Below are 18,114 nucleotides of genomic sequence, written 5' to 3'. Positions count from 1 at the left end.
CTTGTGTGAGTGCCCAGGACGTCTACGTTCACAGGCTCTCGGGGAGCAGCTCCCAACCCCAACCTGATGCTAAGGAGGGCGGGGCCGTGGGCCTCCTCTGGCTCAGCAGCGTCTTGGGACCCCTGACACAGACACCGGCGGCTGGAGGCACAGAAAGCTCTGGTTGGTTTTCCTGCCCTTTTAAAGACGGCTGTTAGAGAGTTCCAGGAGCGGGACCCAGGCTGTCACCCAGAGGTGTCCACGTCGCAGACAAGACCTGGCTTCCGAGGCAGGGAACTCACCCAAATGAGCAGAGTCTTTCCAGCCCACAGCGATTCCTTTTCTTTTTTCTCTTAACCACTTCCTGTTTACCCGCTGCCTGTCCTGAGAAGAGGGGAGAGAGGAGGGGAAGAAGATGGGCAGACAGAGGGCTGTGGGAGGAGGGATGCTGGGGCTGTGGGAGGAGGGTGCTGGGGCTGTGGGAGGAGGAGGGTGCTGGGGCTGTGGGAGGGGGAGGGTGCTGGGGCTGTGGGAGGAGGGTGCTGGGGCTGTGGGAGGAGGATGCTGGGGCTGTGGGAGGAGGGTGCTGGGGCTGTGGGAGGAGGAGGGTGCTGGGGCTGTGGGAGGAGGAGGGTGCTGGGGCTGTGGGAGGAGGAGGGTGCTGGGGCTGTGGGAGGAGGATTGCTGGGGCTGTGGGAGGAGGGTGCTGGGGCTGTGGGAGGAAGAGTGCTGGGGCTGTGGGAGGAGGGGGATGCTGGGGCTGTGGGAGGAGGAGGGTGCTAGGGCTGTGGAAGGAGGAGGATGTTGGGGCTGTGGGAGGAGGAGGGTGCTGGGGCTGTGGGAGGAGGAGGGTGCTGGGGCTGTGGGAGGAGGATGCTGGGGCTGTGGGAGGAGGACGATGCTGGGGCTGTGGGAGGAGGGGTGCTAGGGCTGTGGGAGGAGGGTTGCTGGGGCTGTGGGAGGAGGAGGATTCTGGGGCTGTGGGAGGAGGACGATGCTGGGGCTGTGGGAGGAGGGGTGCTGGGGCTGCGGGAGGAGGGTGCTGGGGCTGTGGGAGGAGGGGTGCCCATGGGGGAGCTTGGGGGAGGCAGAAACTGAGAGTACCTACTTGTGTGAGAGAGGGATGCAGATAGTGGGATAGGGAGAGGGAGAGACAGGAGCAAGGGAGGTGCCGTTCCTGTCTGGGGGGCTGGCGAGTTGAGCGCAGCCCTGCCCTCCTCAGCCCTCTGCCAGCCTGAAAGGCCTCCTGGAGGCCGAAGGGAGGGGGCGGAAGCTGATCAGCAAGGGAAGTGCAGTGCATTCCTGAGCTGGATGGAAACTATTTTTGGACCAGCTGTGGAGAGACATTTGTACCCTGAGGGTCTGACGTCTCTGTGGTCATGACCCTTGCTCCTGACCGGGCCAGGATGGGGAGAAGACACCCACTTCTTGTTTCTGCCTCATCCCAGGCGGGCTTCTTCCTTCCTCCAGCCCCAGGGCCCTCACGCAGGTCCTCTGAGGTCACCCTAGGGCTGCCTTGGGCCTTTGCAGACCGGAGTCCAGCTTGGGGCCGAGGGCCACATGGGCCGTGCCTCAGACATCTAGCTGTCCCCTTCCTGCTGAGGGCTGGAGTGCCCCCGGCAGGGCGTCCGGTGCTGCTGGGTGTCAGCCTCCGTGCAAGGCTCTGGGGCCGAGGAGCAGCTTCACCGGGCCCTGGGTGTTCTCGCTTTGGGCTGGGCGTGGATTACGTAACCTTATGGGAGCTCTTAACCCTGGAAGGCTTGTTTTTTGTTTTTTTTAATTCGGCTGAGCTGCTCTGCTTGCAGCATCTTAGTTCCCTGACCAGGGACAGAACCCAGGCCCCAGCAGTGAAAGTGCTGAGTCCTAACACCGGGACGGCCAGGGAACTCCCTAATCCTGGAAGTCTTTGATTCAAGCTCGCAGAAATGATTCCCTCTCCCATTCTCTGAGATTATCTACTCCAAGCTTCCGCTCCCCACACACTCCCATTATAACAGCGACAATGATGAAGCTAGCTAGCATTAACTGAGCACTTATTATATGCCAAACACTAAGCGCTTTATACAGGTTATGTGATTGAACTCATACAACAACCCTACGAGTGGGGACACCTTTAATAAGGCCCCATTTTAAAGTGAAGGAGCCAAGATGCAGCGGGGTTTAAACATCATTTACTGCTGGTAAATAGATTCAGGAGGCCAACCCCGGGCTCTCGTGATTTCAGAAGCCACATGTTAACCAACACACTCTACTGCCTCATTTTCCAAATGTTTCGTTGTATCCCTGCTCTGTTAGCCACCACCCATGTTCCATGGTAAACAGGCTCCCCTTCATCCTCCACCTCATGAAAGAACGCCCACGCCTCCTTTTCCTGAGGACGAGGGGCGCTGGCCGCCTCCCACCCCTGTCAGCCCGCCCCTCGCTCCTGCAGATCCTTGCCTTCTACCCCCTTGATCTTCCGCCCGTTTAGAGGTTGTGCCCTCCCACTGCATGATCCCCGACTTCTCAGCCCTCTCTCCAGGTCACGCCTGCACGGCCCTGTGACCGCGGTCCAGTGCGACGGCCTCCGAGCTCCTTGCTGAGCTGAAGGGGCGCAGGGGCGGTCCTGTGCTGGCTGCCGTGGGTAGGGGCCTGATCTGCATTAACACCAGTATTTCTGATGACACTCCCACGAGGAAGGCATTGCCCTCGTTGACAGATGAGGAAATGATCGTCAGGTTTAGGGACTTGCCCAAGGTGACACTTGAACGTGGTTCCAGCACAGCTGCCAGCCCATCACGCAGCTGACTGGGGTTAGCCTGAGCTCCTCCAGCCACAGTCCTCACCTCCCAGCTACTCGCTCTCTCGTTCTCTCTCGTTCTCTCTCTCTCTCTCGCCCCCCCACCCCACTAACCTCTTTCTGCTATGATCTCTTCGGGGTTTGTTCTTCCCTCGATCCCTCCACTTCCACCAAAATGTTCTGTCTTCTGTATCTTTCTCTTTGATCAGAAGGATGCTCGAATATCTCCTCTTCAAAATCCCCAGCCTCTTTCCCCGCCATCTCTTCCTTTCCCTGCACAACCCGATTCCTTGTGGGAGTTGCCGCGCTCGCTGTGGCCACCTCCTCACCTCTCTACCACTGCATCCTGCCCTCGCCGCCCCACCGCCCTGTAGGATTTGCCCTTCTTGACCTCTACAGAGCACTGGCGCTGGGGCTTCCTCACGTGCCCCCTCCCTCCTCTCTGGCAGCTCCTTCCCCGCCTGCTTCGGGGGCGTCCCTGCCTCTGAATAGCCAGTATTCTACTTGATCGGCTGGGGGTGGGGTGGGGGCGCTGCGTCTTGGCCCATGGCCCACACGAGCACCGTTTTGCTGATGGAAAGCTGCTGAATTCTGTAGAGCTGAAATTCTGTATAAATAGACACATTTACAACTTCCTGTCCATTTAGCTATCAGTCATTCTAACAAAGGTACTAATAATAGCTTGCACATGTAGCAATTCACAGCTTACAAAGTGCTTTCACATGCCCTTCAGTATCCCTCTCTCTGTGTAATGAAAATATTTCTATGTCCGCGCGGTATTAGACAGGCGTCATGAAGTTCAGCGCCCTTTGCCAGCGTGCCGGGGAAGCGTTATAAACGAGCTTTGTTTTGATGCAGAGTCCTTGCTTCTGCTCTTAGCCAGGATCATGTTCCCATTCCCCCTCCAGTTCTCCTGGTGATTGATGGGTTATTGAGCCTGGGGACGGGACCGAATGACCCTTGTCATTTTAATAACATGTTCCTACTAGGGCATTAGGAGAGGCCAAGGGCTGACCAGAGGATGTGGAAATCTCTGTACGTGCAGGTTGAGGGAAAGGCAGGTTGAGGCCCGAGTGCAGGGTCCGAGACCTTTGGATTAGGATAAATTGTGACCAGATTTACAAAGTTTATGACACTCTATATGGGTCACGCTTTCTCAGGGAGACTTGGAAACTTTAAACCGACATGGCAAGCGGTTGTACCTTGTGGGCCGGCTCCCACCAGTCGGTAGAACCTCCTTGGAGGACAGTGTTGAGGAGGATTCTGAGGCCAAGCCCGGGCTCCCTGGCAGAGAATCCCCTGCTTAGACGGCACGGTCTGCGTGGGAGTGAAGGAGGACGAGGCATTGTCTTTGAGAGGCGGTGAACCACCTGACAGACAAACTGGGGCCATCACGGGAGTCCCCGAGGACAGCACTCCAGTGGCTTCAGCCATTTCACCGAGCGTGGCTTCTCTCCTAGTTTGACTTGCTGGGACCTCGCGTTGGAGTTGGCAAATGTTTGAGGCCAAAACGCCACGTGGATAAGGACTTTCCGAGGTCCCCCGGCCCTCAGCGGCTCCCACCTGCTTGCCCACCCTCCTCCCGTGGGCCGGGGCTCTTCGCGCTCTCACTCACAGGTTCTTTGCACAGCATTTCTTTCTCGCCACGTCCATGCCTCTCACGTGCTGTAGGAGGCTTTCAGGAATGGCTTAGGTCTCTGGCAGTGAGTCCCGTCCCTCTCCATGGAGCCGTGGTGACCTTGGGTGAGTTGCCAGCTCCCACTCTCTCCTGCCCTTGACTCCTAACTCTGTAATTGCACCCCAGATCTAGGGGCACCCTCAACTGCTTTGACTGTGGGCTGGGTTTTGGAGCTCTCAGGTCTTCGTGATGTCAGATGTACCCAAGGCAGCTGGGTTTACTTGCCAGTTAACCGTCATGGTGGGAAGTACAGAGCAGCTGGCACCTTTGCCATCTTCTCAGTGAGCAGCAGATCTTTTCACATTAGATGCCCAGTCACCATGGGGAGCAAGTTCTCCCTTCAGCACATACACACACCCATACTTCACCCCAAACGAAATAATATACTACCTCCTCACCATACCTTCGACACTTTGGAATGTTGTGCTAGGTTTTTATTTGGTTCATTTTATATTGCTGCCAAAAACAGAGGAGGAAGGGAAACAACACTCACCGTGTCAAACAAAGCAGTCTCTCTGGCCTGAGTAGTGTCTTTGCTGTTTGTAAATACGGCACCAACCGTGCCTCTTACTTCCTCTATTTTTGCTTGACGGGATGGCATGATGTACAAGCCACTGGAGAGACCAGAGCTGTATTACAAACCGCTCCTCAAGTGCACTGATAACTGCAACTCACTTTGAAATGCATTTAAAAAAATATGGATGGAGGGATGGAGGGATGGAGGGATGGACAGATGTGTGATGAAGCAGCCGGCTGCGTACTGATGGTGGAGCGGGGGTGGTGAGTGGATGGAGGTTCTCTTACAGTCCTTTCAACTTGGCTGCAGGTTTGGAATTGTCATAATAAAATGTTGGGGGGAAAATCACCCTGACAGTGAACCATTTTAATTTAAAACAGCCTCTTGACCAATGTGGTCCTGAGGCCGAGAGTTAGGGAGTTGTGCAGATTGGATCCATTTCATTTGGGAAGACTTCCCGTGGGGGGTGGTTTCCTGCTTGCCAGGGCTGTTCGGGGATCGGTGCAGAGGAAGGGTGTACAGGCCTCCCTCCCTTGGGTGAGTTGTGCTCTCTGCTGCCCTTTCCCTCCCATGCCCCTACCCGCCCCCCCCCCCCCCACCGTGTAACCCATGAGCAGGGGTGCAGCTCTCTCCTGTGGCCCACACGTCACACGCCAGCTTCCAGGCAGTTAAATTGTACTCCACAGCCTCCTCCTGGCTGGGGTCTGGCTTTCCTCACCTCTCCCAGAGGGCTGCCATGTGCCTCGGCGCTGGCTGTGAAGTGGGAGGGTGCTCTCGCCCAGCAAAGTATCTGCTGGGGCTCTGTGTCCCTGGGCTGCAGAGAGGCTGCCCCGCATGCACGGGAGGGAGGGGAGGTCTGGCGGCTCCAGATGGCCTCCCTGCCTCCTGCAGATTCTAGGCTCAACAGAGCAGACGGGTTGGGGAGGGGGACAGGAAGGAAGTGGGGTGAAGAGGCTCTCTGGAGTTAGGTCCTGACGTGAATTGTGGGTCGCACTCATTGGTGGTCTTAGAAGGTGCTGAGGTCCAACTATAAGGATAACTGACTCAGGAGCGGGAATAAAATGCAAGGCGCCCCTGTCTGATGCCATCCCCTGCCTGCCTGGTCTCCTGCTAGTATGTCAGTGGGTTCTCAGCAAATACAAATTCTTGGTGCTATTAATATTAGCCTTAGCAAAATGGCATGAGAAAGGACAATATGCTGCAGTGATAGTATAAGGAAGATTTTAAAAAATTAAGTGCTCTCTGTAGCACTGCTTTCTGCCTCTGTTAGCAAAAAATAGAGACTCCACTAACTCTCAGGCTCCTGGCCCCCTTGGAGGCTGGTGCCGTCCGTGCTTTTCACTGTCCAGCGTGCACACGCGCGTGCCTGGTGCGCACACTTACTCAGTCCTCTGAGCCCAGCAGCTCCCCTGCCCTTGATGCCTGCAGAACCGGGAGGGGATGCCCAGCTCCTCCTCCCTTGCAGGCTGTGGAAAGGGTTCCTCCTGCAAGCGGGGAGTGGGGGCCCCTCAGCTGGTTCTCATCTTGATTAGGGCCTGCTCTGCCCTCTTCTCCTGAGAGGCCACGGATCCTGGAGTTCAGACCGTAAGCCCTGGAGCCCCACTCCCCGGTTTGGGTCCCGGCTCTGCAGCCTCTAGCTGTCTGGCCGTCAGCGAGCTGCTTCCTCCTTCCGTGTGTCAGTTTCATCACTTGTGCGCGTGGGATGGTTTGGAAGAATTCATCGAGTTCGTGCTGTAAAGCCTGACACGTGCATAGCGAGTTCGGTGCTAGCCGCTGCCGTCCCCGTACCTGCTCGTGAGTCATCCGGCTCTGGCCCGCGGCTCCAAGGCCAGAGCAAGAATCAGCGTCTCACTGAGACTGAGGGGCAACAACTCTGTTGGTTTCCTTCGTGGCTGTGTTAGGGTACCACAAATTTAGCGACTGAAAGCAACTCAGATGTGTTCTCTTTTCTGGAGGTTAGAGTCTGAAATCGTTTCCTCTGGCTGAAGTCGAGGTGGCAGCAGGGCTGCCCGCACTCCTCGCCCTGAGGCTCTGGGCGAGGACCCTTCCCTCGCCTTTTCCGCCTTTTCCGTCTTGCAGGGCTGCGTTCCTTGCATTCCGGCCTCCTCGAGGTCTCCTCCTCCATCTTCAAAGGTGGCAGCGCAGCATCTTGCTTCTCCTGTCCGTTGCCACCTCCTTCTGTAGTCAGATCTCCCCGTGCCCCATATGGACCCTTGTGGTGGCACCTAGGGCCCCCCTGGATAATCCGGGAGAATCTCCCCCATCTTAAAATCCTTCACTTACTCACACTGCAGAGTCTCCTTTGCCATACGAGGTCACATTCACAGGTTCTGGGGCCATTAATCACGTAACACGGGAGACAGGAAGAAGCTCTCTGGTGTCCTGGGCCTGTGGCACGACTTGGCCAAGTTCTGGACCGACTTGAAACAGCACTCAGCCCAGCCGGGCCATACGCACTGCCCGGGCGCCCTGCTGTCACCCCGTGTCAGCACCAGGCCGTCTTTGTCTGCCCAGACGGCCTGCGAGGGCACAGTCGGCGTCTCATTCTGTTGGATCCCCAGTGTGCGGCACACGGCAGGCGCTGGGCGGTTGGTTGTGTGTCCGTGTAAGCAGGCAGGCGCTGATGTGCCGTGTGTGTACTTTAGGCCATGGCGACTGTCACTGCGGAGAATGCAAATGCCACGCAGGTTACATCGGGGACAACTGTAACTGCTCGACAGACATCAGTACGTGCCAGGCCAGGGATGGCCAGATCTGCAGTGACCGCGGGCACTGTGTCTGTGGGCAGTGCCAGTGCACGGAGCCAGGGGCCTTTGGGGAGACGTGTGAGAAGTGCCCGACCTGCCTGGATGCTTGCAGCACCAAGAGGTAAAGCGCCGCCCCCTACACAGCCCTCCACCCCCCCCTGCCCCGCCCAACCCCAACGTCTCCCCCAGACCAGGCCTGTCATCCGGCCAGTCAGCCCTCAGGGCTGGCCAGCCTCTCACCCCCCATCCCCTGCATCTTCCCCACACAGACTTGCTGGGGATCGAAACTCTTACTAACATTAACTAGAATAGGGTCTTTGAAACACTGGTTGCATGGGGATTTTGTAAAAAAGAAACGAAATCAAAACATAACAACAGCAACAAAAACTGTTACTCTGTTCCTAAACAAGTTTAGAAGTTATAGGATTACTGAGTTAAATGAAATTAAACTGATTTTAGTACCAAAATAGCATCTTCTTGAGCCTTTAGTGTGTCACTGAGTATCTTAAAAGGACATTCAGCATGCATCTTTCTTCCAAATGAATTTGGCCTCCTGCCCCATTAACATCTCCCCAACAGTGTTTCACAGGCCCTCCCCATATGGGAAATGCTGCTTTAAACAAAACATCATCAGAAGGTAAACTGGACAGGAGGGCACCCGACCTAGGTAAGGCAAGCCAGGAACAAGCTACAGTGGCTCTGGCATTTTCTGCTCCATTTGTACAGATGATGGAGTGGGTCTCTGCGCTGCTGCTGAACGCAGATTGTCCAGGCGCGGGTTCCAGGCCTCCACTGACCCAGCCACGGGGTTACATTCCCCTGTTGACCTCCCCACGGCTCTGCCCTTCACACTCTGCCAGAGTGCGAATGAGACGGAATTAAATCAGGGAGTTACGCCAGCGGGAAAGCAAGAGTGACAGTTTCTCTTGAATTTTGCGCCATCAGCGTCCGTGTCCTAAGGGGCCAGGAGGGAGGGCACAGATAATCAGGAACAAATAATAATACAGACGTTGTTTCTCTTTGGCTGGGAAACGCAACTGTGCAGGTTTTTTTTTGGCAGATTTCCCTTCCAGACCCCTGGCTCGGGCTCCTAATGAGACGAGTTCATGCTCCCTGAGCAGCGTGGCTGCCGGTCAGTCTGCACTCAGAAACGTTCTGGGTGGCAGAACCCCTGGCTGGATGTTTGCCACAAATAATCCAGGCGTGGGTAATTGAAAGCTGGCCGCAGATGCAGAGACAAGATAGACAGGGCCAGATTTTATTCTGTGTAATTAGAGGGAAGCCAGGCAGAGTAAGCGAGAAGAAACACAGATCTACTTTAGACCTGCTGAGAGCAGGGAAACAACAGAAATCCAAATAGAAACATCCCAGGGGAAGGAGGAGGTTAGGATCCTGGATCTGGAGCCCAAATAGCTGTGGCTATCTGAGCCTGGAATCATGGCCATTATCAACATTGAATGCCTGAGGGAGGTGCCCTACCCCCAGCGCTCCCACCAGCAGAGCCCTTTTGAGTATGGGCTCCCAGACCTTGGGGCATATGAGGTTGATGGGGGTTGGTGCCAAGCTAGGACAATACACATGGAACCAATAAAGGCAGATCAAGCCTGTTTCTTTCCTTCTTCCGGAGCAGCAGGGCAGTATAGGGTTGGCTTAGGTCAGTTAAAAGGCCTCTTGGGAAGACCACCTTCGCTTTAAATGTTTAAAGCATTCATTGCCAAGAAGACGTAGACTTGGTGATGTGTTATCCGTTAAGCAATATCAAAGGAGCGAGGAGAGCAAAGAGACGCCGTAGGGGAACCTCACTCATCCGGGCCACACTGACACAGTCTCTTTCACAGCCTAGTTGTCACTTTTTTTTTTTTTTTTTTTAAACAAAGTACCTTTGATCGTGCCTTACTTCAGGCTGTTTTTCTACTTGCTGCTTTGCTGAGAGCCAACAGGTCTTGAATGCCTATGTCCTTTTTGTTCTGGGGTTTCAGAGCCGTCAATCTCCCCTTTCTAGAACTAACCAAACGCGCTCTTCACTTTGGGTGGGTTCCTATTCAGTCTCAGCCGATTGCAGTGAACAGCCGCCCTGAGCAAAGTCTGTCTCAGCAACTTGTTTCAAGGCCAGACATTTTAATCCGTGACTACAGTAGATCACAAGATTCGATCCGGTACGCGGAGCGCACAGGTCAAACTGATCTGTCCACGTGGATGATTAGGGGATGTTCCCTGGCAGCGGCCCTGTGGTTTCATGACAACAGGGCATGCAGATGGCGGGCTCAGTGAATCCTAGCGGAGACCGGAAGCAGCCGCCTTGCTTTGCAGTGTGTTAATCCACGGCTGGAGGAGGGGCAGTGGCGTCAGCGTGAATGACTGGCGCTGGAGCCACGCCTTCCTGGCGCCCAGCCAAGTCTCAGTTGCCTGCTCGCTGGGGCTCTGGCCTCCGGAGAGGTGCAACCATTACCTACTTGTTTTAACTTCAGAATGTTTCCATGGAGTCATTACCAGGAGAGTGGGATTCTGTGGCCAATCCGAGGATAGTTGGATTCTTAAGCATATTAGGACCCTGGTAAGAAAGTCTTACCTACCTTCCCTCCACAGTCTACTCACTCGCCCATTCCTCCTCGATGTTCAGACAGTGGAGTAAGGACTCAGGGAGAAACTTGACAGAGAGGCAGGTGCCTGGGTGCTGGAACCTGCTGTCACTGATTCCTCACTTCCCTCACCTGTAAAATAGGGCGACTTAATGAAACGCTCCCAGCTCCCTTCAGGCCACAGTTTCTGCCCTGGAAACGTAGTGACTGGTCTGTCCGTCCCACGGCATTTTTAAATGATACTAATAAAGGCAATGCACTGTGATGGTACAACCCTCCGTATTTTTTGCCAGGGAGATTTCCAGACACGCAGCCCCTTTGGTCCCCACAGGCCTGTGGGGTAGGTTGGGTTGCTGTCCCCCCATGTGGCTGAGGCTCCCCTGCCCTCGGGTGCCAGGGCACAGCGGCAGGGAGGCAGTGGCCCTCCCAGCACACTTGGCTCTGGAGTCCTCACCCCATTTCCTGGGAAACCTCTCCTTTGGGGTCTCTCACCATCCTTGCCGGCCACCGAGCACCATCACTTCAGAAAGTTCCTGCACGTTCCCCATCAGCTGGTTGTTTTGTTCCAGCCCACTTCTCCCTGGAGTTGAGTTCTCAGCATCTCATCTATGCTCCCCCATCCCCCAGTCCCCCGTAGAGGTCAGAGACCCTCTCTCCCCTCCACAACAAGCTTTACGGACCCTTAGAGCTTAGCTCCCCTGCCAGGTGGGCTCTGTGTGGGAGCAGGAAGGGGGCAAGGGCCTGAGAGTCTCCAGGACGGTGGTTCTCAGCCCTCATCTTTACTCAGAATCCCCAAGAGCCCAGGCCCAGCCCCAGAGGTTCGGATTCCATGGGTGTGGTTGGGCCCAGGCAGTGGTGTTTTGTCTTGAAAGCCCACCCCGAGAGTTTAATGTGCTGAGAGCCCTGCCTGGGTGATGGTCTTCTGGTGGGGATCCTGGGAATTGGGGCCATGGGAGGGTGGGGACTCCTCTTCGAGGCCAGGAACACTTTTTTATCTTCAGAAACTTCTTGTTTGGGGCAGACTCCTCAGTGAGGCATTGGGTGCACCAGAGTGCAGGTGGATTTGCCTCCTGGGGTCAGAATTGGAAAGGTTTCCAACCTGCAACTTGATAATGTGTGCCAGACATGCTTCTAAACCCACATATGTTCCTCCAAGAACCCTTGGGCTTCCCTGCATGATAGCAGCAAGAAGGACAGAGAAGAAATGTTCCTTGAGGCCAAACATCTGACCATGGGCGAAGTTAAAGCCTTCAGGGTCTTGCAGGAGGGCTGGGACCCTGTACTCCTGGGACATGCACTCAGTTACATGTGTGGAGTTACTACCCAGCATCTAACACCCACATTTCTTGCCTCTTTTCCAAAGAGACTGTGTTGAGTGCTTGCTGCTTCACTCAGGGAGCTCAGCTGACAACCAGACCTGCCAGAACCTGTGCAAGGATGAGGTGATCACACGGGTGGACACCATCGGTGAGTGTGGGGAGCGGCCCTGGGCAGCCGGCCCCTTCTGGATCTTGGCAGACGTGTAGAGACTTTCTCCCTCGTGGGGACGATCTTCAGGGCTGCCTGGCAGACAGGAGGGTAGTTTTAACCTTGACTTAGGAAGCAACCTCAGTGTCCTTGGCTAGTCCTGGCTGGCTCCCCAAGAGGACTTGGAGTACCTGTGTTAGGTCATAGGTTCTGGGCTCTCCAGGGTGTAAGACCTTCCTGTTCTTAAGTTTCTGTCCCATCCCTGAAGCCTAGTCCCTTCCTACATCTTCTCCCAGGCTTCCTGAGAAGTTGGTATATTAGTTAGAATAAGTACTGTTAGCTGCTACAACAAACAAACCCCAAACCTCAATGACTTAACAAAATAAAAGTCAGTTTGTCACTCACTCGAAGTCCAGTGAAGATGTTCTTGGTTGACAAGGCCTCTCTGTGCTCCTTCAGGAGCCCAGGTACCCTCTAGATTGTGTTTCCACCCTCCCCCGGGTCCTCAGAATTCTCTCCATTGAATCTGCAAATGGGGAAAGATCATGGGGGAGGTTTACCTGGGGGGAACCTGGAAGTGGTGCACACGACATCCCCCCCACCCAGAGCTCAGTCATCCAGCCACGTTTACTGCAAGGATGGCGGGAAGTGTCATCCAGCTGTGCCCAGGAAGCTGGGAAACCATGTTTGGTGACCAGCTAGCCAGTCTCTGTTTGGCCTCAGCCCAGCGCAGCTCTCGCGGTGCTCTGCCCGCGTTAGACGAGGCAGAGCTCACATTCTGTCCGAATGAAGCCGGGGTGGAGTGCTACCCTGGCTCTTCCTCATTCCTACAGGTCTCCCCACTCCTTTTTCCTGCCTCCCTGATCTTGAGTGATGCTCTGGCCGAATCATGGCTCCTGAGGCTGCCGAGTCATGTATTCCGCCAACACATATTCATTGAGCACCTACTGTGTGCCAGGGCTGTACCACAGCAGGGAGCCCCTGCCCCTGCCTCCCCAAATCCGGCCTCTCATGCCCGTTTTCCTGCCCTGCTTCTGTCTTGTGACTTGAGGTCTGGCTCACAGCAAGTTCTGCCTGCAGACCTGGGGCCGTTGCCCCCTGACTGGGCACCCACAGAAAGATGGCGATGCCCCCCCTGGCCCACTGACTATTTACTCGCTCTGGAGCAAATGCAGCTGTTCACGCACAGCTGCGTCTCACTCTGCCCCTTTGTCATGAATCAGTTGCTTCACAGAGAAGGTTTCTGTCGCATTCACCAGTTATCCTTTTCCTTCCTTCCCCCAGGCTTTCTCATACCCAGGCTCGCTCACACTCACCCAGACCAGGCTTAGGATTGGGGGCCGAGAGCAAACGCCCAGGCCTCCGTGTCTGATAACCACTCAGAATTGTCTGGTTCTAGGTGGTGACTCCTTGGGAGCAACAGGGTTACAAAGGGCAGAGCTGGAAAGCATTTCGTGTCACAAAATTGCCCACAGTTGTCACTCAGGACCAGTGGGTCATTCCCTTACCACCCGCCTCTCTCTTGCTTCACACCCTTCCCGCTTCCTTTCCACCCTGGAAACCAGTCTAATCCTGTCCCAGGGGAGGCTTGGAATGCAGACAGTGCCTGGGGGGGCGGAGCTGGGGGGAGTGGGGTTGGCGATACCTTCCCCTCAGGTAACAGCCGCGTGGGGATGGCAGGTGCTGGGGCAGCTTGAGGAAGGGGGCTTCTCACTACGGGGAGCGAGGCCAGCGGTGCGCACCGTGGGTGGGAGGTGCAGTCTCTCATCCACGCACCCTCCTTGCCGCGTGGGTCTTTTTGGTTTCTCATCTCAGGCAAGCGCCGCTGCCTCCTGGCCTCTGCAGCCGGCTCTCAGCCAGGTCGACTCAAGCCTGAGCTCTCAGGCCTCCGCGGACAGCAGGATGGCCCTTTTCTTTACCCAATTCCGTTGCCCAGTCCCGCCCCAGCAGTAGTGCCCCCTGTCCTTTCACCCCAGTGAGCCTGCGGAGGCCTGCCTCGCATGGAAGGGAATTCATGTCCCCGGCGCAGCCTCACTTAGCGCTGGGCCTGCGTTCTTGATGTGAGAAATTCATTTTTAAGGTCCAGCCTTCCCTTTAAGCCTCTCTGCGCCCCCTTTTCTCCTTTGCGGGGTCCCGGCTCCTCACCCGTCCCTTAGCCGCTCTGCATCACTCAGAGACACACTCAGGACATTTCTGCTTGGTTTTCTTCCAGTGAAAGATGACCAGGAGGCTGTGCTTTGTTTCTACAAAACTGCCAAGGATTGTGTGATGATGTTCACGTACGCAGAGCTCCCCAGTGGGAAGTCCAACTTGACAGTCCTCAGGGAGCCAGGTGGGTGAGGGCCACTTCCGTCTGCTCCCTCTGGGGGCTCGGTTTCTGATGCATTACCCGTTCTCTCCTCACCATCCTTTCCAAACTCCAGAGAGAGGAGGGATACAGTCCCATATAAAGATCAAGATCTCAGGTCGCCTCTACCTGACTGCTGGAGTTTAGAAGAAAGATGGTTGTATATCTTGGGGACCCATCACGGGGCCGGAGCTTGGGGGGGGGCATGACTTGGGGGAATGGGAGTTATAGGAGGATAGTGCCCTGCCCTGGGGGAGTGTCTCATCTTGAAGGAGGGGACACGGGGGGTGACAGTAAGCTCAGAACACACTTAGCCTACATGGCTAATGGTGGTGTGAGCATGCAGGGCAGGTCTGGACCATCAAGGCTGGGCGTCAGGAAGCATCTGGGGACACACAGCCCTAGCCGGGCTGCCGCTTCCCGGAGTGGAGTCTTAGAATGGCAGATGGAGCGCTGGGTTGACATTCCTGCAGGTGCCATGCCTCGCTCCCTGGGCCCCTGAGGACGGCACGCTCTCATCTAACAGGGGCAATTCTTCCCCACGCTCTGGGCCCGGGGACCAATGGCCCTTTTCCTTGGGGTAATGAGGGTTTCTAGTATGACCCCTTTCATTCTTCTCTGGTGGAGGTTGCCGGGGCAGAGATGGGTGGTGCAGAAAAAGATCTGCTCTGTTCCTTTCAAAACATTGCAAACTGTTTTTCCAAATGGGGCTAGACCACATAATGTGCCTTCCCTAGGCCAGAGGCAGAGGGAAGGATTGTGGTCCTAGCCCAGGATGCACGCCTGTAAGAATGAGGCTCTGTTTCCAAGCGCTGTCTTTGCGGTTCTTTGAAAATAAGCACATTTGCTCCAAAGGCTCTACACTAAGGGCTTACAAGTGTTGGCTGGCCCCCAGCCCAGCCCTGTGGAAGCGGCTTCATGAAACCTCCTGCCGCCCAGTCTACTCCTGAAACTATTTACGTGAAAGCTGAGACCTGGTCCAGCGTCCTGCACGGGAGGTGGGGCCGGGCTGGGGCGTGGGTGCTTCACGCTGGGGAGATGCAGCCGTACACACAGCGTGTGGGAGAAAGTGGAGCCGCCACCAAGGTTCTCCTAGACTTTGCCATTGACTTACTGTGTGGCCTTGGAACAGTGACGCGTTCTCTTTGAATCGTCCACTTTATGTGCATTGGAGAAACCTGCCTGCCACCCAGGTCTCTCAGAAGCAGTGTGGGGATCTCAGAGAATCCAGGGAAGGCCTCTGGGGAGAGCTGACGGGCCTAAGGGCGGGGGGTGGGGGCACGGTGATGGCGGTAGCTTTGCTCATCGTGCCCTGGTCCCCTCCAGAGTGTGGAAGTGCCCCCAATGCCATGACCATCCTCCTGGCCGTGGTCGGCAGCATCATCCTGATTGGGCTTGCGCTCCTGGCCATCTGGAAGCTGCTTGTCACCATCCACGACCGGAGAGAGTTTGCGAAGTTCCAGAGTGAGCGATCCAGGGCCCGCTATGAAATGGTAAGCCAGTGGGAAGTTGGAAGGAGAAAAAGCTTAGCGGTCCAGCTGAGTGCAAGCAGAGGCCCACTAACGTCTTTGGGATTCAGAACAAAGAAGCGAGGACTTTCCCGGTGGTGCAGCAAGTTAAGACTCTGCGCTTCCACCGCAGGGGGCTCGGGTTCGATCCCTGGTCGGGGAACTAAGATCCCACACGCTGCGCAGTGCAGCCAAAAAATTAAAAAGAACAAAACGAAAAACACGAAGAGGCGAAACCTGAGAGGCAGCGTGTGCCCAGTTCTGGACGCCCTGCACGGAGCCCCGCAGCAGGCCCCGGTCGGGAGGCTCACCGGCAGAGGCGCTCGCCACAGCCTCAGCAGGGAGGCCGTGTCCAGCGGTCCAGGAGAGGGTCCCACGTGCTCACAGTCTATCGCAGTGTCCGTGTGTGTCTTATCTCCCCAAGCAGACTGCACGTTCCTGAAGGACTGAGCGAGCGGGAGCACCCCCTGAATCCCCAGTGAGTGTGTTAAACCTGCAAGGGACTTCAGAGACCATCTAACAGACACGGCCGCTCGTTTCAGAGATGGAGAGAGAAAGCTCAGGGAGGGGCGGGACCGTCCCAGGCCGGCTTAGAGGAGCCAGTCTTGCAGCGAAAGGCCGTTGCCTTCACCCGTGGGCGGGGCCCACCGCCTTCCTGGGTGACTGACCCTAGAAGGGCCTCCAACCCTGTGTGTGTGCGAATGAACTAACACACGTCCTCTTACCTCCCGTGTTCTCTAGGCTTCAAACCCTCTGTACAGAAAGCCCATCTCCACACACACCGTGGATTTCACCTTCAACAAGTTCAACAAATCCTACAATGGCACAGTGGACTGATGGCTCCTTCCCCTCAGGGGGCTGGAGGGGCACACGGTCACGCCGGAGACGGACACGCTTTGGACAGCTGCTCGGCTTGAGCACGGTTCCCTGCACGGCCAAGCGCACAGACCTTCCGGTGAGCCTGGGCGAGGAGCCCGCACAGGAAGGTGCCCGGCCGTACCACCTGGCCACCCCTCCAAGCCCGGCGACGGCGCTCTAGGCTTCCCTCAGCACCTCCAGCTTGTCCCAATGAACTGCTGAGATGCAGGCCGCGTCTCCCTTCCAGGAGGGCTGGGCCTCCAGGCTGGCCGGATGAGAAGGCTCTTGGGAGTGTCAGAGTGAGTAGAACCCACACAGTCTGGCTTCGCTCCTGTTGATCATCTTTAAATGAAATAAAGTGACCGTGCATCTCTGGTATAGTTCCGACTCCTGAGAATGACCTACCTGGTGTCTCTGCCTTGCACATGGCTGTTGGTGATGGGATTACTGAGACGCCTGTTGAAGGCACGTAGTTTGCAGATGTCAACTTTCTTCCCCTGTCTGTGTGTGTTTAGTACTTTTGTAACAAAAAGGAAAGAGATTTTTTGGGATTGAAAGTAAAGATTAAAACCAAAAGATTTTGTGTTTGCCTGACACTCTTTACGACGTGCACGTTCCTTTCTGAAGTGGATGGTGCCCCAGTGGGGATTGAAATGGCTGAGTACTCACTCAGGGGACGCCACACAAGCCAGTCCAATGCTCCGGACCAGGGCTCATCACACGGGGCTCTGTGCGGTACCCAGGGCGTTAGCAGGGGTGGCCCTAGGTAAGCAGGTGTCTTTGGAGCCTCTGAGCTTTCACTTAAAGAAAAAGTTGAGGCTAGAAACCGTGAAGACCACCCCTCCGGCCTCCCTGCCCTGTTCCCAGGTGCTAAGGCTGGAAATAGATTGTGCAGATGAAGAAGGGTCGAGCTGTGGCTTCCACACACAGTCCCTTCTTGCATGATTATTGACAACAGTTTCCTTCCAGTGCCCTCCCCAGCCAAAGACCTGTGCCCCAAAGCACAAAACCCATTTCAGCTGTCCTTCCCTGCAGGGCCCTTAAGTCCTCTCTGTTCTCGTATCTGAGTCAAAAGTTATCTGGGAATAGGAATCCCTCGTTTGTAGAAGAGGAAACAGATTGCTAGAGAGGGGCAGTGGCTTTCCCACGTGTCACAAGGCTAACTGATGACAAGCTGGTACAAAGAGCCAGGGCTCAGGTGCAGCGCCGGCCTCCTGCTACCTGCTCCTTTCTGTAAAGTCTCTTTCACTAATCACTTTGCTGCTGCTGGCATCACTTCAAGGCTATTGGGCTTTCATCCCAGATTCATCTGTTCGCAGCTTGGACCAAGTTCCCTTTGCTTCATTTTGGCAAACTCTAAGACAAATGCCTGTCAGTAAACAGACTATTTATTACCTGCGGCAAATATGAACAGATTCTGTGTTTCCTTTGTCCTGTGTAATTAGGATGAAACAGAGACCTTGTGACTTGGTGAAGCTGCCTTAAATCCTTTTTGGAATAAAGCCAAATGTAGATAAATATACAAAATAGACACATGGCGGTTTTGAGACTTTTCTAAACTGAGAAAAATATGATTTCGGAAGAAACTTTGGGTTTCTCTTTTGTTTGATTGCGGCTTTCCTGGTGACACATCATTTACTTGCTCGAAGTCTCAT

At 55.5% G+C, this 18,114-nt stretch overlaps 1 protein-coding gene across 2 annotated transcripts in view; it reads left to right on the top strand.

The window, feature by feature from the left end:
- The window catches only part of ITGB5 (integrin subunit beta 5), a 112,447-nt gene extending 95,221 nt beyond the window's left edge, over positions 1-17,226 (top strand). Inside the window, exons 11-15 of one of the 2 annotated variants that reach the window (XM_082839597.1) lie at positions 7,599-7,821; positions 11,643-11,746; positions 13,959-14,078; positions 15,420-15,557; positions 16,343-17,226. In XM_082839597.1, the coding sequence (XP_082695723.1) occupies positions 7,599-7,821; positions 11,643-11,746; positions 13,959-14,078; positions 15,420-15,557; positions 16,343-16,518 (761 nt within the window). In that variant the 3' untranslated portion in view covers positions 16,519-17,226. Of the gene's footprint in view, positions 1-7,598; positions 7,822-11,642; positions 11,747-13,958; positions 14,079-15,419; positions 15,587-16,342 lie in introns of both variants that reach the window. The other variant, XM_082839596.1, reaches the window with a different exon arrangement.
- The last annotated feature ends 888 nt before the right edge of the window (positions 17,227-18,114 follow it).

This window comes from Leucopleurus acutus (genome assembly GCF_964270905.1).
Source record: "Leucopleurus acutus genome assembly, chromosome: 5".
NCBI classification, from domain to species: Eukaryota; Metazoa; Chordata; class Mammalia; order Artiodactyla; family Delphinidae; genus Leucopleurus; species Leucopleurus acutus.
Note: the sequence above shows the minus strand (reverse complement) of the source record. Positions and strands in the feature narration are given on the sequence as shown.